Source organism: Chenopodium album, chromosome 24 (genome assembly GCF_948465745.1).
Source record: "Chenopodium album chromosome 24, dcCheAlbu1.1, whole genome shotgun sequence".
Classification (NCBI taxonomy): Eukaryota; Viridiplantae; Streptophyta; class Magnoliopsida; order Caryophyllales; family Amaranthaceae; genus Chenopodium; species Chenopodium album.
Genome location: NC_137857.1, coordinates 4,814,422 through 4,837,613, shown reverse-complemented (window position 1 = coordinate 4,837,613; position 23,192 = coordinate 4,814,422). Strand labels below are relative to the sequence as shown.

Sequence of the window (23,192 nt, the reverse complement as noted above, 5' to 3'; positions counted from 1 at the left end):
AAGATACGTCTTAAACCATATCCCCTCTGACACCCATTAAATTCATGTCAATTTCTTCTAGCTTTAATAGTTTAATACCTATAAAATCGGTTTTAAAAGAAACATGAATATCAAAACGTGTAAAGTATTGTTTTTGAAATACGTGACATAATTACACATCAAAATATTATGAATGCTTAGTTTATTTTTCCAACTTATTCTTTAAATTGCATGTACTATTTGCTTTTATTACTTATTTATATTTATTTCTTTGATTATAAATTTTAGTTTTTCTTATATTTGGGTAGCTTTAAAAAATTGTATACAAATTGTTTATAATAAGGAAAATGCTATACATAGCCCTTAAAGCTACATATAAGCATTAAATTTACCCTTGAAAATCGTAAAAAGTTAAGAAATCATCAAAATATAAACACTAATTACACTGATTTACGCGTGTTTTTGTCATGAATTCCTAAATTTATATTATTTCCAAGAATGTATTTAATGCTTATATATAGCCCTTAGGGCTACATATAACATTACCCTTATAATAATGCAACTGTATATGTTTTCTTCATTTAGTCCTTTTAAAATCAAACGTAATAAACCCTAACTTTTCTCGAACTTAACTAATATGAACATCATATGGCTAAGTGGTTAGAGCATAGAGGTGTACAACTAGTACATATACACATCCTTATAGCAATCATTAAAACCGTATTATTGCTCCTTGTCATGCTCACCGTATAACTTTTTATTTTTGACGAGTAATATATCTTTGGTGAGTAGTTTTATTTCATTTCGCACACATTTACATTCAAGTTTATTTTTAATGTTATTATATTAATGTCAAATGCCTCTTTTTTTGGGAAAACGTTAAATGTCCATTCATTATAATACGGAGTACATATTTTTTTAAATCACTAAATGTTATGGAAAAACAAAAATATATTTAAAGACAAAATTACCGTAGAACAAGCCATCGCAATTTTTTTTTAGGAAAAGGTAGGACGAGCATTTTATTAAAGTTAAATCAATTTCCGCCAAAGCAATAATGTTTTGAGGGAAAGGACCAGTACAAACTAATTCATCACACACAGGTATCCCACCTAGCAATACAATGGACAACCGTATTACATGCTCGTTTTACATGAGAAAAACACATGAATAAAAAACATAAGCTGTCAAATCTAACATCACAAACACCGGTATCCCACCTAACAATACAATACAACCGTTTTACATACTCGTTTCACATGAGAAAAAACACATGAATCAAAACATAAGCTGTCAAGTCTAACATCACACACACGGACACACCAGTATCCTACCTAGCAATACAATGGGCAACCATATTACATACTCGTTTTACAAGAGAAAAAGCACATGAATTAAAACATAAGCTCTCAAGTCTAACATCACACACACCCCACCTAGAAATCACAATTCACAACTCCTCAAAATATAAAGAATAATAACAAGGGCTATTTAAAATCAAGGTTTGTTCTTTCAAAAAAAAAAAAAAAAAGAAAATCAAGGTTTGTCTTTTAAAAAAATGTAAAAAAATCAAGGTTAATTTAGTACATTACTATATTTTTGGTTGCATTTGACAAAATATGTACACCGATTTTCAGCAGTTCATGAACCCCCATTTCTAAATCTCTTCGGCTTTGTACATTTTACTCCGATTTCTCTCTCCTAAATTTCTCACAATCATCTCTCTAATTATTTTGGCCACGCACATTCTTTTCTTCGGGTATGTTTCTCTTTCTCTCTTCTGATTTAGATCTCTAACTTTGAAACTTGATGAATTATTACAAGACCCAAATATTATGATTTCATTCTTTGTGTTCATTTTGATGCCTGATTGTTTGATTAGTGTGAATTATTCCGATCTGTTTTTCATGATTTTTCTAAACTAGTTTCTGGGTATTCTTGATTTTGTGCTTTTATATGTTATAGATCTGATTTCTATTGTCATACTGAAGAAAATTTGAAGAATTAGGGTTAAAGAATTGAATTTTGACGTTGGATTGTTGAATCCCACATCAGATCTTATCTGGGGTTTTCTTAAAATGGGTGAATTTTGCTTGCAATTCATTTTTCATTGCATGTTTGATGTGATTTTATCATTTTCTTTATGTTGGTTTAAGTGCTTGTTTACTGATTTAGGGTTGTTTGAGGAAATTTGATTGATTAATTTACTTGGATTGTAATGCACTTTTCATGTAGTTGGTGGAAGTTTTGTTGAATTTGAGGACTGGAAAAAGAAATTGTATTTTGTTGAGGAAGGATTAGACTGAGGAACGAAAATGCCTGCACAGAAGATCGAAACCGGGCATAATGATGTTGTTCATGATGTTCAAATGGATTATTATGGTAAACGTGTTGCCACTGCATCGTCTGATACCTCGATTAAGATAATTGGTGTGAGCAGTAATTCCACCACACAACCTCTTGCCACATTGACCGGCCACCAAGGGCCTGTCTGGCAGGTTGCGTGGGCACACCCGAAATTTGGCTCAGTTCTTGCTTCATGCTCTTATGATGGTAGGGTTATTATCTGGAAGGAGGGCAATCCGAATGAGTGGGCACAAGCTCATGTGTTCCATGAGCACAAATCTTCAGTTAATTCCATTTCTTGGGCACCTCATGAAATAGGGCTTTGTTTGGCTTGTGGGTCGTCCGATGGGACCATCTCTGTTCTTACCCTTCAGGCTGATGGTAGTTGGGACACAAACAGGATTGATCAGGCTCATCCAGTTGGGGTAACATCTGTTTCATGGGCTCCTGCAACAGCTCCAGGGGCTCTTGTTGGATCTGGATTGCTTGAACCCGTTCATAAATTGGTTTCTGGAGGTTGTGATAACACCGTGAAAGTTTGGAAGCTTTACAATGGGACATGGAAGATGGACTGCTTCCCTGCTCTTCAGATGCACTCAGATTGGGTCAGGGATGTTGCTTGGGCTCCTAATCTAGGGCTTCCAAAGTCGACAATTGCTAGCGCCTCACAGGATGGAACTGTGGTCATATGGACTGTAGGCAAAGAAGGGGAGCAATGGGAGGGCAGAGTATTGAAGGACTTCAAGACTCCTGTTTGGAGAGTATCTTGGTCTTTGACTGGGAACTTGTTGGCTGTTGCAGACGGGGACAACAATGTTACATTGTGGAAAGAGGCGGTCGATGGAGAGTGGCAGCAGGTTTCAACGGTGGAGCCATAGGTTTTTGCTGATTCTCTTTGTAATTTCTACCATACTACAATATCTTTTCTTATGGACTTGACCGAACTAGTTTTTTTGTCCGATTCTGCTGCAGTTTTGTTGTGTGGTGAATATTGTTGATTGTATGCTTTAGTATGATATTGGTTTACAACATTTTCACTCAAGGTAGAGAGAGACATACTTGGTGATCCTTTGTGTTTTAGATTTTATACAGCATCAAAATTTGTTATTTGCCCATTGTTTAATTCATTGATTTCATTTTCTCATTAGTAATATCTGCAAATTATCATATTGTGTTTGTGATATAATGTACATAGATCTGAGAAATGCAGATAGGGGTTGAGTTTGCTAGTTGCGAATTGGTGATTTTAGTAAGAACATAGTTCCCATAGTCTAAGAAGGTCTTAGAAGTTGCTTCTTGTATTCAATTGGATTGTTGTTCGAAGGTTGGTAAATGGTGAAGAAGAATTGATGATGATTTCAAAAAAGTAGTGCAATGCGAATATATGATTCATTATAAAAGTTGTTAATTATTAAATTTATATGGTGATTAATTTATACGATTAATAGATTCCAATATTCATCTAGTCTTTGCCTGTTTGGTGATTTATTGCATATATATACATATATACATACAAATATACATACATATATAATATATATATATACATACATATAATATATATATACATACATATATACATATACATATACATATACATACATAAGGATGTGGAGTTGGCTTGATGGTAGGCTGGTAGCACTCCCATCTCGTAACCTCGAGGTTACGGGATCGATCCTTGCCCTGGAATTTCCCCCGCCTCCCGTTGTACCCGCCCTTGTGGCTCATATGAATCAAAAAAAAAAAAAAACATATATATATATATATATATATATATATATATATATATATATATATATATATATATATGTGTGTGTGTGTGTGTTCTATTCGGTTTACCCTTTGGGCTAATCCGGATTTGGGGATCAGTTCTGGGTGGTTAGGTTCTAATCCCCTCCCAATTGTTGTTGCGGAGCATCGAACACGGGTCCTCCCTACTAAGTGTAGTCCCAATCACCACTACACCAACAACAAATTGGTTTATATATATTGGCATATTAGCATATGTATATTGCCCTCTTCAACATAATATACTAGTAAATAAATAAAAAGAAAAGAGTAAGGAAATGGCAATAATTTATCTATCGTACTAAAACTAGAATAACAAAGAAAAATAAACATTATGAAACTGAGAGACAATCAAATTATATTGGATTTTTATTATAATAGAAAGACAATCAAATATGTATATATTATGAAACTGAGAGAGTAATTATTTTGATCATCAAATTGCAACTTAATTCGATCGACATTGTGTCAAACAAAATTTAAGTACTACCTCCATTACATATTATTTGCAACGATTAGACATTTTTCCTCTCTAGTTTATGTCAAATTGTTGCAAATAATATGAAACGGAGGTAGTATGATCAAAGGCCAATTCATTTCACTGGACTTTGCATAGTTGACGACTGCTTTGAAACGGTATGGTTTCCTAGTCGATTATTCTTTATTCACATATACTAATGGCAAAACTCAAATAAATGTCTTAGTGTATGTGGATGATCTTATTATTTCTGGGAATGTTTCTGCTGCACTTAAGGCTTTCAAGGCATATCTTAGCGATTGCTTCAAAATGAAAGATCTTGGTCCTCTTAAATATTTTTTGGGCATTGAGGTGGCTCGTAGTTCATCTGGATTATTTTTGTGTCAGAGAAAATATACTCTGGATATTATCTCTGAAACAGGTATAATAGGTGCAAAGCTTAGTGGGTTTCCCATGGAATAAATCACAGACTCGCTCATGCTAGTGGCGACTTACTGCAGAATCCTGAAGCTTATTGTCGTCTTATGGGACGACTCATATATCTCGCAGCCACTAGACCGGATCGAGCCTACTCCGTTCACATTCTATCACATTTCATGCAAGAACCTCGCATAGAACATTGGGAAGCTGCTTTAAGGGTCGTTCGTTATCTAAAAGGAACTCCCGGTCAAGGAATATTGTTGCGTCCAGATAGTGAACTCACTCTAGAGGGATGGTGTGACTCGGACTGGGCGGCGTGTCCCCTCACACGGCGCTCGTTGACCGGATGGCTAGTGTTTCTAGGAAAATCTCCAATTTCTTAGAAAACTAAAAAACAACCTACAGTTTCTTTTTCTTCTGCAGAAGCGGAATACAGGTCTATGTCTGGAGCCACTTTAATTCACAAGTGGATTTAATTTCCAAATTTAATTAAAGTGGCTCAAAGGTTTATTGTTCTGTATGGAAATTCAACACCCTAAAGCAATCAAGTTGTTCTGTAATAGTCAGTCTGTGTTGCATATCGCGAGGAACCCGGTCTTTCAGGAGCGTACGAAACACATAGAGGTCGATTGTCATTTTGTTCGTGATACGATCAATGAAGGTTTAATTTCACCATCACATGAGTCTACTAAGGATCAATTGGCTGATATATTCACTAAAACTCTCGGCAAGGCTCAGTTTGAGTATCTTCTTTCCAAGTTGGGCATTTTCAACCCTAATACTCCAACTTGAGGGAGGTGTTAAGATATTATTAGGAAATATTTAGGTTTGGAGAATATATTATTTCCTAGGATATATTTTCTAGATTATATTTTCCAAATTTATCTTGTTTCTTGGCTTAGCTGTAGAGTACTTGTTCTACACGGCTAAAGCTTTGTATTATTTAATGGCTGTGCTTGTGCTAATGAAAGCTTAAGTCATAGTTTATCAATTTCACATATGATTTTTTTTTTTTTAATTTCACGTATAACAAAAAGATAGTTACAAGTGCGAAATATAATATTAGGTGAGTATGTTTAGCTAATGGATCGACTCTCGATATTGAACTCGTATTAATGTATGTGTTGCAAAACATAATGAAATTGATCTGATAAAGTTTCTTGCAAATTGAATGATTTTTTTTTTCAAAACTCCAATAACGTATATCTGTTTAAATTTACTCTCATCCACCACTAAAAAACTCTACTTTTCATCACAATCTTAATCAAATTGACGCCTAATTGGTATACATTGAATTATAAAGAATTTATTTTGAATTCTTAGCACTTAACATTATAGAAGTCTAGAAATTAATAACAAATCAGACCATGTATACAACAAATGTCACATCATAAATAATGTACTCCTTTTCGCACATTTCATTTAACGTTTAAGCTAATTGGAAACTAACCATCCATTTTTTAAGTTTTATTTTTTAATTACAATATTATTATAATTATATTTAATTGTGATACAAGAAGTCAATTTAAACACATACAGAGTACTATTAAACTAAGATTTTTTTTTGGATTTTTAACCTTCATAATCAAAATATATATTTACCTAATAATTATACATAATTTATCAATTTATAAATAATGTCACGCAATTTGTTAATACATAAATAATTTTTATTTATGTATTTTCAACTAATTTTATTTATTTTTTCATTTCATATTAACTAATTTTATTTCAACTATAATAGACATTCAATTTACTTTCAGTTTATACATTATGTATAAAAATATTAGAATTATCATATTAATGACATAAAAATTGAAGATGCTTCTTGTTCAGTAATGCTATCTACGAATCCATAGAATTTGGAATACCTTAATTACTCTAGCGTGTCGGTATCTCTGATATGGTATATGGTTGGTTAGTGGCATATGCTTTGTGTTATCGTCGATCAACCGTTATGCAGTCACGATTTAATTATGTGGTCGCAATGATACTTTTCTTTCATCAAATGATCCGACTGGTTTCCTAAGTTGAAGCATTATGAAAGGTTTTTAGTGGTGGATGAACACCATAGTTGAGCAGCGTAGCTGGATGAGTTTGAAAAACAGTTTTTGTTCACTTAACCTACTTGGTGGTTCTTCGCAAGTAAATCGATAAAACTTAGGCTTTGCAACACGTTAATACAAATCCAACATCGATTTATTCATGTGTCCGTGTCAGGTGCCACCGTGGTGTGTATTAATCTTTATCTTTTTGGTGGCTTGACGCCTTGACTGATAACTAGCTTGAGAACGACTGAGATACAATTGTAAATACGATTGATGAGATTATGTTCAATCAAGTAATTTTTAAAATATGAATATTTAAAAAATGAGTTCGAACTGATATATGTTAATAAGATGTTATATCAACGTTGATTTGTAAGATAATACAAAAACTTTTAGGTACATTCAATCTACGTTAATTTATTACACATTGGCTTTATAAGGCATTTGGAGTGATTTCTGAAGCTTAAATATAATAATTTTATATAGAAACTATAGGTCACTTTACTTTAGATAATTTCAGTATACATTTACATTATGTAAGTGTACATTTTTTTTTCTTTTTTTTTTTTTTTTTTTTTTTGAAGAAGTAAGTGTACAAGATAGGGACATTGTTGTTAGTTTGCCACTTTAATTAAGAAAAAAAAAAGGACGATGTATCTCGTCCAACTATGGGGGTAAATTCGTAATTGACTCTTAACTTAAACCTACCATCAAAATAGCTTTGATTTTATGAAATAACCTAGATTTTTCAATCTACTAGCTATATGCTTAATTGAGAATTAAACTAATATGGTTCATAAGGGATTAAGGGTAGGAAAATGTGATTTGATCCGATTTTGGTTTTATATCATTCATTGTAATATTAGCCAAAATTCATAATTTTATTAAAACTACAAAAATACCATGGGTCGTCTATTAGTATAAGTTTATGCCTAGTTTCGTAGAATTAAGATAGCTAACGTTACAGAAGGACTGAAATTTATTATTATAAACTTATATGTGTAGCATTTTAATATTTTATCAATTGATTGAGTATAACCTAACCTTATATTAGCTTTTGTCAAGTTACATATTGAAATTAAGATAACCAATCAACTATTTTGTATAAGTTTATTAACACCGTTTTTCACTAAATTAATTAAAAAAAAAAAACTTTAGGTTTGTGCTAAGTAATTTTTTATCCACACCTTTATTCTTACATTTACTCATCTCTCTTATAAACAAGAGCTAGTAAATATACTCTAATAAAACATACAAAAAAACGAAGGGATACTTTTTTAGTAGTCCATGCATATATTCTAAAATACTTCATAAAATCTTCATCATATGACCCTAAGTCCCTAAACTTTGACTTTTCCATATATTATAATCAACTAATTAATTAATTTGCGTAAGTGTAACAATATAATAATCAAGCTACCGACCTTGGCTATTTGAGGCAATTTCGAAAGCATTTAGTCTCGCTAGCTATGCTAGCTTGAAAGGTATGGCTAGCTTGTTTTTTGGTGAGGTAACTAGTATGTCCACTTGTACTTTGTATATGTTGAAAATTTAAATCGTTTATTTTATTCACTCCATAGTATATAAGATCACAACCAAGTGAAAGAATTGAAGCAAAGAAATATAAATAATCTTACTTGAAAAAACCTAGAAGAGATTTCGAAAGAGAGTTAAAATTATAAAAACACTTAAAAAACACTATAAACTTCATCCATGGCTAACACACCCACAAAATTTTTGCTAATTCTTCCTTCTTTTCTTTTTGCTAAGTGTGCTACGAATTTGGCTAAGTAAGAGAAGTATGATGCTCACTAGAGATTTCAAAGGAAAACCTTGATTACTTGAGAGAACTTTACAATTGTTGCTAAGTGTAGGCTAGATGTAAAAATTAATGGGGATGGCCTATTTATAGGCATCCAAGCTCCTATTCTAAGCATCTAGAGAGTTCTTAACCTCCTCAAATGGAGGGTTCTAGTATACCCTTCTCTAAACTACTCTAGAACGTTCTCACCTCCAAAGGAATATACATACAAGGAGGTTCTACACACTTCCTCGCCTAGAATGTCCAAGACCACCCTAGAACATTCTAGAACGTACAACACTTATGTACATACAAAGAGGACCTTAGACACTTCTACTATGTACATGAAGACCCTTGAATATTCTAGAGACATCCCCTCTAGAATACTCTATCAAAAAAAACACCTCAGAAAAGCCCGGAACCTTCTAGAAACATCTCACGTTTTCCGGACTGCTCGCTGCCCAAACTCATACCTCGGGACTTCATCTTGGAAAACCGACACCACCATGGTCTTCCTTGGCCCAACATATGGTGGACCTCCATATTTGAGCCCATTAGTCCGTCCAAATGGCCCTTGTGTTACTGTGAAGTGGGTGTTCACTAAAATTACAAGGCACCTACTAAATAAAAATCTATAAGGGGAAGTGCTTAGTTGAGCACCAAGGAAAGCCCCCTAGCCCCGATTGTTGCCTTGCTGCCTAGTGAACTTCTTGATGCCCATTCTTAGTATGGGAGATGACCCGTGACATTAACGTTACTAAAAAATTGGAAAAAAAATTATAATAATTCGATGTGTAGTACTTTATCAATTGATTGAGTATAAGCTAACCTTATTAGCTTATATATACATATTGGAATTAAGATAGCCAATCAACTATTTTGTATAAGTTTATTAATACCGTTTTTCACTAAATTAATTAAAAAAAAACTTTAATTTAGGCATGTGCTAAGTAATTTTTTATCTACACCTTTATTCTTACATTTACTCATCTCTCTTATAAACAAGAGCGGGTAAATATACTCTTATAAAACATACAAATAAACGAAGGGATACTTTTTTAGTAGTCCATGCATATATTCTAAAATACTTCATAAAATCTTCATCATATGACCCTAAGTCCCTAAACTTTGACTTTTCCATATATTATAATCAACTAATTAATTACTTTGCATAAGTGTAACAATATAATAATCAAGCTAGCATATAATACATTAATACTAGTATGTCCACTTGTACTTTGTATATGTTGAAAATTTAAATCGTTTATTTTATTCACTCCATAGTATATAAGATCACAACCAAGTGAAAGAATTGAAGCAAAGAAATATAAAAACTCTTACTTGAAAAAACCTAGAAGAGATTTTGAAAGAGAGGTAAAATTATAAAAGCACTTAAAACACTATAAACTTCATCCATGGCTAACACACCCACAAAATTTTTGCTAATTCTTCCTTCTTTTCTTATTCTAACCTTGATTTTCTTTCACCAAAACAAGTTTAATATAAAAATCAATCTTTTCTCTTATCTTTTTCCACCTCCTTCTAATACTAATCCTCCAATCAACATTATTAATAATCATACACACCATTCTCATAATAACATCTCAATTTTTTCCATGCTAGTTGTAAGTTCTTTATATATTGGTTATGTTGCTTTAATTTGTTTTTGAATTTTATTTTTTTCTAATGTCTTGGTAAATTTTTTTCTAAATTAATTTTCCTTGTGCATGTATAGAAGAAAGAGGTAGAAGAGAAGAAATACAACTTCAGCAACAACACTAACACTAACACCACCACCAACATCAACAACATCGACCATCGTAGTTTGGAGAAGATTGAGGATGGATTGGCTCGAGCTCGTGCCGCGATTAGGGAAGCATCCCAAAGTCGAAATTATACATCGGAAGAAGAAGAGGCTTTCATTCCAAGAGGTTCAGTTTACCGGAATCCATATGCTTTCCATCAGTAAGTCATTACTCTTATCTTATTTTTAAAACTAATTACTCTTTTTTTTTTTTTTTCCTTTCAAAATTGAAGTAATAGTAATTTATATTTACGTTGATGATACGCCAAATTATTAAATTCAGACAAATATACATAGTAATACTACCTACCTAGTATGAGTATTATTATAATTTCTTATTTTCTTAGAGGTGTTGATCATATAATATAGCTTAGGAATATAATAGTCTACTAAAGTATATTGATGAGGATTTCGTCTAAGTCGACTAATTGTTACACTTAATGAATAGGTTAATTCTTAATCAAACACAAAAATTTCAACATCTTCTAAGATGTGCTAGATGAAAATTACATTCGAGTGTAGGATGAAAAATGTACATGGAGAATTCATAATTCCATACATGCAATGGTTATGGTTTAAGAGAAATTTTAGGAAGAGGGGGAACAACATGTCATACCTTATATTGTCTATGTATAACTTGGACTTCTTTCTTTCTTTCTTTGACGGAAAAATAAATAGAATATCAATAAGAAAATAAAATCAGGGGAATAATGGAATAATATTAATGAATTCCAAATGGTTGACTAAATATTTTTTATCATATATTTTTAAAATGAGCTTTTCCGTAATTTATTTAAATGGGAAGGTCTTCAGGTTAAAGTAAAGAAAGCAATTAAATCACAATTCTAATAATAAATGCATGCACATATAACATATAGTAGCATGTGCCCTAGTTGATTAATAGGTTTTCCTTATGATATACGAAGCTAGCTAACAGACAAACTAACAAATTTAAGTATAAAAAATAATATAATCTCTAAAATTTCGCTCTGCCTCCTGCATAACAGGAAATGCACAAAAAACTACGTTATAAATTTTTACTTGTAACACTTCCATTCTTTATATTACATTAGCTATTTTTTGGTCCTTTTTCGCCAAACTTGTTAATATAATCAATTTACTATTGATCATTATATTTATATTTTTTATGACACAAAATTTTGAGTTAAAAACATTCTTAGAGAGACTAATACACATGATTTTAGTAATAATTAATTTAATTAACGGGGTGTGAAGCACATAATAATTATTAAAAAGAAGTAATTCATTGTACGAAAATGCTCATTACATACCTTAAACTATACTGTAAACAAGTTTCCTTTTTGAATTGAGAGATCCAAGAAAAATGAAAACAAATTGAAGGTGGAAAATATAAAACCTTATATTATACGATGATTACACGATTATCGCTACATATAATTTTACACTCGTTGAATTTGACGGTATTACAAGTAGAATGAAGTAGCAAATTCACATGGTCGTACATTATATTTGAAATGGCACATGATCCTATTATTGGAATTAATGATGGTTTAAAGTATGATTAATGGTGGAGTGATTTGGAAGAGAAGTTGTATGAATTTTAGGGTAATATATGTTATATGTTGTACATCTTGAGTACACATGCACTTGTATGTTGCATGCATATCATTCTATGCGCAAGCTTGTATGGGTTAAGTAATCGATCATGAATTATGGCATGAGTGATGATGACTCGTGCATGCCCCGGCGATTTGCAAGGACTTTTATCATACATTGGCCTAGTTCGGCAAAACTAGTTGTTAATCATGGGAATAGCACTGTTACATTTATTTAGTAATTTAATTGTTAAAGGTTATTTTATCAAATAGTTGTTACATGTTACATTTATTTAGTAATTTAATTGTTAAAGGTTATTTTATCAAATAGTTGTTACATGTGATGTGTACACACATCCATTATGCAATTATCATTGTGATACATACGAATACATAGATTTACTATATTTAACTAATTGTAAGCTAAATTGATAACATAAGCAGGAGTCATATAGAGATGGTAAAAAGATTTAAGATATGGACCTACAGAGAAGGGGAGCCACCCTTGGTGCACCAAGGACCAATGAGCTATTTCTATGGCATAGAAGGGCATTTCATTCAAGAACTGGAAGATGGATTGAGCTTGATCAACAAGTTTTTGGCTAGTAACCCTGACGAGGCGCATGTCTTCTTTCTTCCCTTTAGTATAGTAAACATAAGGATATCATTTTACAAGCCCCACGACTTCAATCGTGGACCGCTCAATAGAGTGACATTGGACTATGTCAATGTGGTGGCGGAGAAGTATCCTTATTGGAATAGAAGTCACGGAGCTGATCATTTCATGCTCTCTTGCCATGACTGGGTGAGTCTTTATAACTTAATATCTCTTTATGTTCAGATTTAACTAACAATCACGTTATTTAATCAAGCCACCTTATAATTTACATATATACGTGATAGGCTGACATGATAGTCACTTCAAATTCATACAAAAGTGATATTATCTTGAGTTGTCTTTCATATAATTTCCTATCTAGTGTAATTATGGTTGAATATATATTTCAGGCACCGGACATTTCATTTATTAACCCAAAATTGTTGCAAAATCTTATAAGAGCACTTTGTAACGCTAATACATCCGAGGGATTCCAACCCATGAGAGATGTACCAATCCCCGAGATAAATGTCCCGGCTAGGCAATTAAACCAACCAGGCTTGGGTTTGCAGACAAGTAAGCGTCGAATCTTTGCATTTTTCGCGGGTGGTAACCATGGCCATGTTAGAAAGTTCTTATTTGAGCAATGGGGGAAAGACGACGAAATCCAACTCCATGAACACCTTCCAAGGCATCTAAATTACTTCCAAATGTTAGGAAAAAGCAAGTTTTGCTTATGCCCTAGTGGTTACGAAGTAGCAAGTTCACGTATAGTTGAAGCTATACGTGCAGATTGTGTACCCGTAGTCATTAAGGATAATTATTCCTTTCCTTTCAGTGATGTTCTTGATTGGAGTCGATTTTCGATTCATGTTCCGGTGTCGAAAATCCCTGAGATTAAGACGATGTTAAAAGGAATTTCTTCAAAAGAGTACGAGAAATTAGTACAAGGAGTTAAGAGTGTAAAGTGGCACTTTACTATAAATAGACCTGCTAAACCATTTGATTTAATTCATATGGTATTACATTCTGTATGGTTACGAAGACTTAATATAAAACTGCCTTATTAATTTTATTGTCGAAAATCTCAAATACATACAGGGGCGGATTTATCTTCATTGTGATGGGTCAATTGACCCCACTGATTTTGTAAAAAAAAAATGTTGCAAATATTTAAAAGATTGTTATTTAATATAGAATTATATAATATGATAAAAATGATATGAAATCATAATTAATCTATTAATAGTTATTACCAATAATTTGTATCAATAATGTGTTATTTAATATACGTGATAATTAATTATATTACAATGTTTTTAATTTTAACGTAATTTACTCATATAAAATGTTAGATTCACCATTAAATACATATATTATGGTAGAAATATATTACGGACTACACTTTTTTCATGCATGATTGCACATCTTATTGCTTACACAAGTTACCAATTGACATTTAGTACAATCTAGTTGACTCGTATTTGTTATTTTTGAAATAATGGTAGTCCCTCTCTTATATAATTATCATATGCAGAGTATTCATAAAATTTACAATTAGTTTTCAACCTTGCAACAAAATTTCTTTTGGTGCATTTTGTCTTCACTCATAATACATCGATCTTCTGATGAGAAAGTTCTTAAGAAATCATTTATCCTAAAACTACTCCCTAACTATACATGAAATATCTTAGCATGTACTCGTATGTGAAATAATAATGATTAATCTGCTTATCATTAGTTTAGGTTTAGCACTTCAACTATTTATATAAGCTACAATTATATACATGTAGCCATGTAGGCTATAATACATTTACTAATTACCCAAGACACTAAGCGCCCAAATATATACTTATACTGGAGCCTAATTACTACATAATAGTAATGATCCACATTAATATACTAGTACATGTTTTCTAAAAGAATAATGCATCTTGTTGCTGCCTCATCTTTCTTTCTGATAGAGTATAAAACATATTATTTGGGCCTTAACCATCAGCTTAAGTTTTACGGCTCAACAAACCTGGGCTCTGATACCATGTTAAAGGACCAACTCAAGCAAAAGCTTAAGCTGATGGCTGAAGCCCACAAATATGTTTTATACTCTATCACTTTCACTCACTGGGTCACTATATCATCTATTATTGGTGCAAATTCATTCATAAAATTTTGAAATCTTTTAATAACTTTAAGAGTAGGATATCAACAAAGGTTCAAATGTTGTTTTCAGTGAAGTACCAAATTCCAAAGAATAATAATGTTGCAATAAGTGCATAATTTAAGAAACAATATGGTTTCACGTCACACTAATTAGCTTCTTAAGAAAGAAGTCATAGGTGTAGCTTTCCATTTGTTTGCTCCAATTATCAGACACATATGATTATAAATTTATAATGGTCATTTATTTGATGACTTAGGATTATGACCATAAATTATTTAATTTGATTATTTTAGAAAACTTATATCAAAATTTATTTATCTATATAGGTTTTATCCTATTGAATACTTAATCAAAGTATGTATGATAGAATTTCCACAGATTCAACCACTAGCTTAGTGATAGTTGGAAGATGTTAGACGTGGACATAATGGTTAACAAATAAAGGTGAAGTGAATGAAGTGCATTAATCTAATCATGAGATAAATAACTTGTTCATTGACCTTGAATATTCATGATGTTAATTGTAAGGGTGAAATATGTATAATCACAAAAGAAAATTTTGTCATATATATTTGATAACGTCGAAAGTAATTAAAAATGAGACGCTCTCATTTTTTCAAAAAAAAAGTATTGCATATAAATAGATAAAATCCAAGGAAAAGTCATGATCAACTTCAACATCATCTTAATACATCCTTCACGCCTAGTATCTTCAACTTTGTATCCCTTACTTCTATACAAGTGTACAACTCAATAGTTATCACAAAATGTTATTTTCCCTAACGTAAATCTCTTATTATTTTTAGTATCTCATCTTTTTAATTTATAAATTTCTCGGGCAGTTCAACTGACCCAAGGCTCGTGCTTGTACTTGGCTTGTTGACTAAATAAAAATAATATAAACAAATAAATATAAAATGTAATAGAATTATTACAATTAACCTTCTAATGGAGCACTTTGAAGCAATATAATCATGACTTATTAAACTTGTTTCAAGCTCATGCTTAGACTAACACTTGGTGACGTGGCGTGTACTCTGGTATGATGGACCTGCTGACAAGTTGAATATTTGGGCCGGACTAATTGGTTAATTGGTAATAAACGCCGGCCCAATGATTGCGCAACCATTTACAAAGGTCAATGCCTAACTAGAAGAGGACCCCACAAAACTATAGTATAAAATCAATTTTTTATTTTTATTTTTCGAGGGAACTAAAATCAATAAAAATGACCTTATAGTTTTATTAATTACATTTTTTATAATAAAAAATATATGTTGTAAAGTATTTATACACAACAAAAGGAAGTACTCCTTGAAAACAGATTATTGCATGGTTTGTGTGATTTCATGGCTAATACAACCACAAAATTCTTACTTCTAATTCCTACTTTTCTTCTAATAATCTTCTTCTATTCATCTTTCTTCAACCAAAATCACTTCAACTCTAATCCAACTTCTAACAAGAAGCTTTCGAATCCGCCATCAAATCTACCCATAAACGTTAATAATGAACCTAATGATCACGTTCGTCACAACGTCTCATTTTCCACCGTACTAGAAGTAAGTTTCTATTACTACATACCTCTTCCATCATTTTTTTGTGAAAATGTCTAAGTTTATGTATTTTTCAAATAAGGTTGCGTACAACTGATCTTAAATTTATATTTTTTTATTTTATTATGCATTTCAATGATTTGATGTTAATCTTATTGTTTTGAATTATTATTACTCGTAACAAAATATAAACTTTTCTTGAAAAAAAAAAGTTTGACTTTTCATTTTTGAAATGAGGAATTGAACAGAAGAAGGAGAAGAAGAAGAAGAAAAGTAGTTTGGAGAAGATTGAGGAAGGGTTGGCTCGGGCTCGGGCAGCAATCCGAGAAGCTGCCCGGAGTCGGAATTATACGTTAAAGGAAGAAGTAACAACTTTCATACCAAGAGGATCCGTTTACAGAAATCAACATGCTTTTTATCAGTTGAGTTTTTCTTTTTCTCTATTGTTTTTCCTCATTTTACTCCTCATTAATTACAAAATTCCAAAAAAAATCTGCAATTATTTATTGGCACTAGCTGTTTAATTTTTTAAGTAAATTATTAGCAGCAACATGCAATTTGCTGTTTTTGAGTAAACAATCTCTTTTACATGCGTTTTAGAGCTCTTGTTTAATGGTATGTGTTTAAATTGGCTTCTTGCATCATAATTATTACGAGTATTTTTTTAAAAACAAACAAGTACTATATTATACGTAGTAGTATATACCCATTATTGATTGGTACCTTAATTAATTAAGCAGATTGATTTAATTAAATATGTTTCGAGACGTACAGATTCTTATAGATCATCTGCAAACTACTAGCATGTTCTATTGGTTTATATTATTTACGTGTTAGACAAGTGATAGATCATTTTACTAAACTTATGAGTAATAACTTACTAGTGATAGTGATTAGTGAAGTAGTTTATATGTATTAATTGATAAATCTATATGTAGACAATGTAGTCTATATTAAACTTTATATTCCCTGTTCTAGTATTATTGTTTAATCTTAATTTGAGGGTGTTACGGAGTATGACAACAGCATAAGAAAATTGAGCTTTAAAAGAGCTTAATTGTTAGTATAGTGATTACCATTAGAATAATTTATTGATATACGTATACTTGTAATTCTTGCCGAATTGAACGTGACATAGGAGTTCGTTATAGTTAAAAGGCTCAATGTAGTTGATTGGTAGGTTATTAACTATTTTTGTTATGATGAATTGATGATGATGATGAACAATTAACGAATGAAGTAAAAATAAGCAGGAGCCACATAGAGATGATAAAAAGATTCAAAATATGGACGTATAGAGAAGGGGAACAACCGTTAGTGCACCTTGGACCTTTGAAAAACATATATGGCATAGAAGGGCAATTCATTGACGAAATAGAGGGTAAGACGAGCTTAAACAAGTTCGCGGCTCACCACCCTAACGAGGCACACGTTTTCTTTCTTCCTTTTAGTGTAGCCAACGCGGTGCAATTTCTTTATCGACCCCTCATCTCCTACAACCGTGGTCCTCTACATAGGGTGGCGTTGGACTATGTCAATGTGGTCGTTGAGAAGTATCCTTATTGGAATAGAAGTCATGGAGCAGATCATTTCATGCTCTCTTGCCATGATTGGGTATGTGTGTTTTACATAATTAATTTACACAATTTTACATCGTATATATAATAGCTTTGTTACTCTTTCTTTTTTAATTAATCACTAGTTGGCTAAATATGATAACAAAGTATAGAATTCTAATGAAAGTGTTGCATAATATGTATTTTAGGCACCAGGTATCTCAGATGCCAATCCAAAATTGTTCAACAATCTCATAAGAGCACTTTGTAATGCCAATTCTTCAGAAGGATTCCAACCAATGAGAGATGTCTCCATCCCAGAAGTTAAAGTACCACCCAGAAAATTAAATCCACCAAACTTAGGGTTACGAATAAGTCAACGTAACATCTTTGCATTTTTCGCCGGTGGTGCCCACGGCCATGTAAGAAAATACCTATTTGAGCAATGGAAGGATAAGAAGGACGAAGAAATTCGAGTTTTTGAGTACCTTCCCAAAACCCTAAATTACTTCAAAATGCTAGGGCAAAGCAAGTATTGCTTGTGCCCTAGTGGTTATGAGGTGGCAAGTCCAAGGGTAGTTGAAGCTATACATGCAGAATGTATACCAGTGATTATCAAAGATAATTACTCTTTACCGTTTAATGATGTTCTCGATTGGAGTAAATTTTCAATTCATATTCCCGTGGCTAGAATTCCTGATATTAAGACAATTTTGAAAGGAATTTCCACTAAAGAATATTTGAAGTTGGTTAAAGGAGTAAGGAGTGTAAGGTGGCACTTTACTTTGAATAGGCCTTCTAAGCCGTTTGACTTAATTCATATGATGTTACATTCTATATGGTTAAGGAGGCTTGATCTAAGATTACCATATCAATAATATTTTTGAAAAATCATCAAACATCACCAATTGTATAAAATTTGTATTAATGTATATTATTCATGCAAATTTGATTTTTTTTTCTTTGAAATTAGAATTATTGGCATGGCAACAGTATGTATACTGACATTTTAATTCTATTGAGTAGACAATTGTCAATATTGATATTAAATAGGGTGCCAAACGCAACAAACCTTACATTACTAATTGATGAATACACTATAAGGAATATGCACTTTGGAAGCAATAACTTTTGGGACAACCATTTAATGCATTATTTTGGTAGATGGGATTATAGTTTCCCATCAAATACAAGAAGATCAAGGGCACACTTGGCAGCAGCGCCTCAAAGAGAGGTGGGTGCGGGAAGGAGATATGGCTACTCCAATGTTATACAATAGGGTGAAGCAAAGGCAAAAGCGGAGGGAAATTATAACTTTACGAAATGATGATGATATTTGGGTGACCGATCATGATAATATTGCTGATCTCATACAAGGGTCGCTTAAAAAAGTTTATGTCCCGGAAACCGATGACAGTGTGGATGTCAATCTTGAGATCGATCTTTTGTTCCGAGAAATGGAATTACCAAAAATCGACTGTGAGCAATCGGATGCCTTGATCAAACCTTTTTCTAGTCAAGAAATTAGAAAGGCCATGTTCTCTATTCATCACCTCAAATCTCCCGGGCCAGATGGAGTTATAGCTAAATTTTTTCATGTTCACTGGGACGTGGTCGGGGTTACGGTAGTTGAAGCAGTTCAACATTTTTTCAGAACAGGTTTTCTTCTAAAGGAGTTTAATTCTTCTATCTTAGTGATGCTTCCTAAAATTGACAACCCGGAGACGGCAACTCATTTTCGCCCGATTAGTCTGTGCAATACGGTTTATAAATGTATTGCAAAGTGTCTAGTAAATCGGATGAAGAGGACTCTTCCACCCCTGATTTCGGAGTTTCAACATGCTTTTATTCCGGGCCGATATATGGAGGATAATATCTTGCTTAGCCATGAGTTGACACATTTTATTAACACTTCATAGGTTAGAAGCTCGATGGCGGCCTTAAAGATTGACATGTCTAAGGCTTATGACAGGGTTAACTGGAATTTTATACTTCGTATACTTTCGGCTTATGGGTTCCCCGATCAGTGGGTGCAATGGATTGCTCAGTGTATTTCAACGGTTTCTTATTCTGCCCTTGTTAATGGAAAGATGACCGATTCCTTCAAGCCAAGCTGTGGATTGAGACAAGGGGATCCGTTATCACCATATTTGTTTCTGTTCTGTATGGATATCCTCTCTCGAATGCTGTTATTGGCTGAGGATATTAATCTCATCAAAGGGATCAGGGTTACCAGGAGATCTCCATCAATCTCACACTTATTTTTTGCGGATGATGCTATGATTTTCTTCAAAGCCAATCCACAGTCTTGCCAGGCCATTGTGAGTATTTTGGCTAGATTTGAGAAGGTCTCAGGGCAACAGCTAAACCTTAATAAATCTTTTATTAAGTTCAGCCCTCAAACTCCTGCCCATGATAGACAGATTTTCAAGGGGATACTGCGTATGGAGGATCGGGATAATCTTGGGCAACATCTTGGGGCGCCAATTGACCTGCCAAATAAAAAGAGGGATGCTTTCAGATACCTGGTTGACAAGGTTTATGCAAAAGTGGCTAAATGGACCGCTGTTCGCCTTTCACAATCGGCAAAGATTATCCTCATCAATACAGTTCTCATTGGTATTTCTTCACATGTCATGAAGTGTTTCAAACTTCCTCTTTCGATTGCAAATTCCATAGACTCAATAATTGCGAGATTCTTCTGGGCTTCAAATGGTGAAAGAGGGATGCACTGGGTTAGCAGGGAGATGATTCACCTTCCGAAGGGGATGGGAGGCCTAGGCATTAGGGCCATGGCCCATCTAAATGATGCCTTGATCTTCAAACAAGTTCAAAGGATGCACTGTAATCCTCAACTTCTGGTTTCGAGGGTTTACTCCGGGGGTAGAGAGGGATCTGCTGGGGGTTCCAAACCAAGTATTTTGTTAAAGGCATCTCCCTCCTGGGGAAGGCGTGGGCGTGGTCTTCACAACTCCTCTTCTAAATTCCAGGATGGTTTTGCTTGGAAGGTTGGTTCTGGGGAAGCTGTCAAACTAGCTAGTATGAACTGGGTTAACGGGAAAGTCCCGGTCCTTTGCTCGGATCATTCTATCCGAGGTGTCGGGTCTGAGCTGGTGCGGGATGTTTTACTCCATAATCCTACAAGATGGAATGTGTCTCTTGTGAGGAAGAAATTTGAAAGAAGCAGTGCGGAGGAAATTCTAGAACTTGAGCTCCCTGAATTTAGGAGGGAGGATTTCACTTACTGGGCCTTTCACAAGTCGGGGAACTACACGACAAAGACAGGATATGCTTTCTTGCAGGGGAAGAATCCCCCTTCTTTACGGCATGATATAGACCCACTGATGTTTAGGATCTTATGGAGGCTCCATATTCCGCCGAAATGGAGCCTGTTCATGTGGAAACTAGTCCTAAATGGTCTGGCTGTTAAGGCCAATCTTCACTGTCGAGGGATACCAGTTGACATGGGATGTGGGTTGTGTGGAGAAGAAGATGAGGATGTCCAACATCTTTTTCGAGACTGTGTGACCGCTCAAGTGGCCTGGGATAATTGCTCCCTAGGCAATCAACTTCAATTTGCTGAATCTACTACGTTGCGACAATGGATTCAGAGATATATCCTGCTTTTTTATAGCGAGGATGGGATTCATAGTAGCCGAATCACTACCTTGATAATGACTCTATGGACTATTTGGGTCACAAGAAATGCCAGAGTCTTTAGAGGGGAGGCTACTGACTCTGCTGCTTTACAAAGGCATGCAGACTCATCGGCAGAGCACCTGAGGATTTTTCAGGATAGACCCTTACCCAGTGAGGGTGTGAGTCATCCCTCAGGGGGAGGTGGGGGGTTTTTCCGCCTGGTTTCCTCCACACTTCCTTAGGACAGAGAGCGCTTGTCATTGGTAATACATTGGGAGACTTCCAAGGAGTGCGAGTCTTCTTTGATGGTTCCTGGCAGAAGAGAACAAAGAATGCGGGTATGGGATGGGATTTCTCTCTACATGGGGTGGAGCCCCAAGATGGAGGAGGGGCTACGGTAAGGCAGCTACAGCTCTACATGCAGAGGCTATGGCTTGTTTGATGGCTCTAGAGTGGGCTATTGATAAAGGTATCGCTCGCTTGATCCTCTTCTCTGACTCAGAAGCCCTGGTTACAATGCTGAATGATTCTACTACGACTGATGTAAGTATTTGTTGGGTCCTTTATGATATTCGTAAGTGGGCTTCCACTCTAGAGGTCTGCTTGGTTTGGAAGGTAAGCAGGGATCAAGTTGCTCGGGCTCATGACTTGGCTAATAAGTGCCGGGTTAACGGTTGTAACTTTTCTATTTAGTTTCTTTGTGGTTTGCTGTTGTCAAAAAAAAAAAAAAAAACAAATACAAGAAGATAGCATATCTAACACATTCAAAAGTTCATCTAAGTTTACTAAGTTAGAAATATAAGTTTCAAGTAATTCAAAAGTATTAACTAGTCAAAAGTTCATCTAATTAAGTTTACTAAGTTAGAAATATAAGTGTCAAGTAATTCAAAAATATTAACTAGTCACAAAGATAGTAACTTTAATTTAGTGTAAGTCAAAATTAATTATCCCACATACATTGAAATTAATAGGGAAGGTGCAAGATGGCAGACACATTATGTTAGCACTTAGCAGGCTGCTAACAGTTTAATACCAAAATTGAATTAGGGCCTGTTCACATTTACTGAACTGAGCTGAACTGAACTGAACTGATTGGAGCTGAACTGAACTGATTAGAACTGAACTGAACTAAACTGAACTGAATTGAGTTGAAACAAATATTTTATGAGAGAGGGAAATTAAGAGCTGAATTGAACTGAACTGATTGGAGCTGAACTGGACTGAACTGATTGGAGCTGAACTGAACAGAACTGAACTGAAATTAAGTAAATGTGAACATGCCCTTCATCCAAACAATCTTAATTAGGTATATATAGTCAAAACTCTCCTCCATTGTGTATCATAATTAGGTATATATGTTTATATATTTGTTCTGGAATAAGTAATTGCATTTGAGTCATCTGAATTTGGATCATTATTTATTATTGATCATCTATACATC

At 33.7% G+C, this 23,192-nt stretch overlaps 4 protein-coding genes across 4 annotated transcripts; all 4 read left to right on the top strand.

The window, feature by feature from the left end:
- Positions 1-1,599: 1,599 nt before the first annotated feature.
- Positions 1,600-3,440, top strand: LOC145611778 (protein transport protein SEC13 homolog B). Its single transcript, XM_081667147.1, has 2 exons — positions 1,600-1,738; positions 2,215-3,440. Exon 2 carries the CDS (start codon positions 2,295-2,297, stop codon positions 3,201-3,203), a length of 909 nt encoding a protein of 302 aa, XP_081523273.1. The 5' UTR covers positions 1,600-1,738; positions 2,215-2,294; the 3' UTR covers positions 3,204-3,440.
- A 7,245-nt stretch (positions 3,441-10,685) lies between these two features.
- On the top strand, positions 10,686-13,909 carry LOC145612346 (putative glycosyltransferase At5g20260). Its single transcript, XM_081667719.1, has 3 exons — positions 10,686-10,825; positions 12,686-13,046; positions 13,250-13,909. The coding sequence occupies exons 2-3, from the start codon at positions 12,699-12,701 to the stop codon at positions 13,907-13,909; spliced, it is 1,008 nt and encodes a 335-aa protein (XP_081523845.1). The 5' UTR covers positions 10,686-10,825; positions 12,686-12,698.
- A 2,440-nt stretch (positions 13,910-16,349) lies between these two features.
- On the top strand, positions 16,350-18,990 carry LOC145610423 (putative glycosyltransferase At5g20260). The gene is made up of 4 exons (XM_081665768.1): positions 16,350-16,610; positions 16,805-16,977; positions 17,810-18,170; positions 18,322-18,990. Exons 1-4 carry the CDS (start codon positions 16,350-16,352, stop codon positions 18,988-18,990), a joined length of 1,464 nt encoding a protein of 487 aa, XP_081521894.1.
- A 375-nt stretch (positions 18,991-19,365) lies between these two features.
- LOC145610422 (uncharacterized) lies at positions 19,366-22,444 on the top strand. The gene is made up of 3 exons (XM_081665767.1): positions 19,366-19,839; positions 20,032-21,952; positions 22,071-22,444. The coding sequence occupies exons 1-3, from the start codon at positions 19,366-19,368 to the stop codon at positions 22,442-22,444; spliced, it is 2,769 nt and encodes a 922-aa protein (XP_081521893.1).
- The last annotated feature ends 748 nt before the right edge of the window (positions 22,445-23,192 follow it).

Excerpts from the sequence above, each read along its gene's own strand:
- LOC145611778 (XM_081667147.1), top strand. The coding sequence starts at position 2,295 with ATGCCTGCACAGAAGATCGAAACCGGGCATAATGATGTTGTTCATGAT.
- LOC145612346 (XM_081667719.1), top strand. The coding sequence starts at position 12,699 with ATGGTAAAAAGATTTAAGATATGGACCTACAGAGAAGGGGAGCCACCC. Across the intron at positions 13,047-13,249 it reads TGCTCTCTTGCCATGACTGG|GCACCGGACATTTCATTTAT; the intron begins GTGAGTCTTTAT and ends TATATATTTCAG.
- LOC145610423 (XM_081665768.1), top strand. The coding sequence starts at position 16,350 with ATGGCTAATACAACCACAAAATTCTTACTTCTAATTCCTACTTTTCTT. Across the intron at positions 16,611-16,804 it reads CATCATTTTTTTGTGAAAAT|AAGAAGGAGAAGAAGAAGAA; the intron begins GTCTAAGTTTAT and ends GGAATTGAACAG. Across the intron at positions 16,978-17,809 it reads AATCAACATGCTTTTTATCA|GAGCCACATAGAGATGATAA; the intron begins GTTGAGTTTTTC and ends AAAAATAAGCAG.
- LOC145610422 (XM_081665767.1), top strand. The coding sequence starts at position 19,366 with ATGGCTACTCCAATGTTATACAATAGGGTGAAGCAAAGGCAAAAGCGG. Across the intron at positions 19,840-20,031 it reads AAATTGACAACCCGGAGACG|GTTAGAAGCTCGATGGCGGC; the intron begins GCAACTCATTTT and ends AACACTTCATAG. Across the intron at positions 21,953-22,070 it reads GAGTCATCCCTCAGGGGGAG|AAGAGAACAAAGAATGCGGG; the intron begins GTGGGGGGTTTT and ends GGTTCCTGGCAG.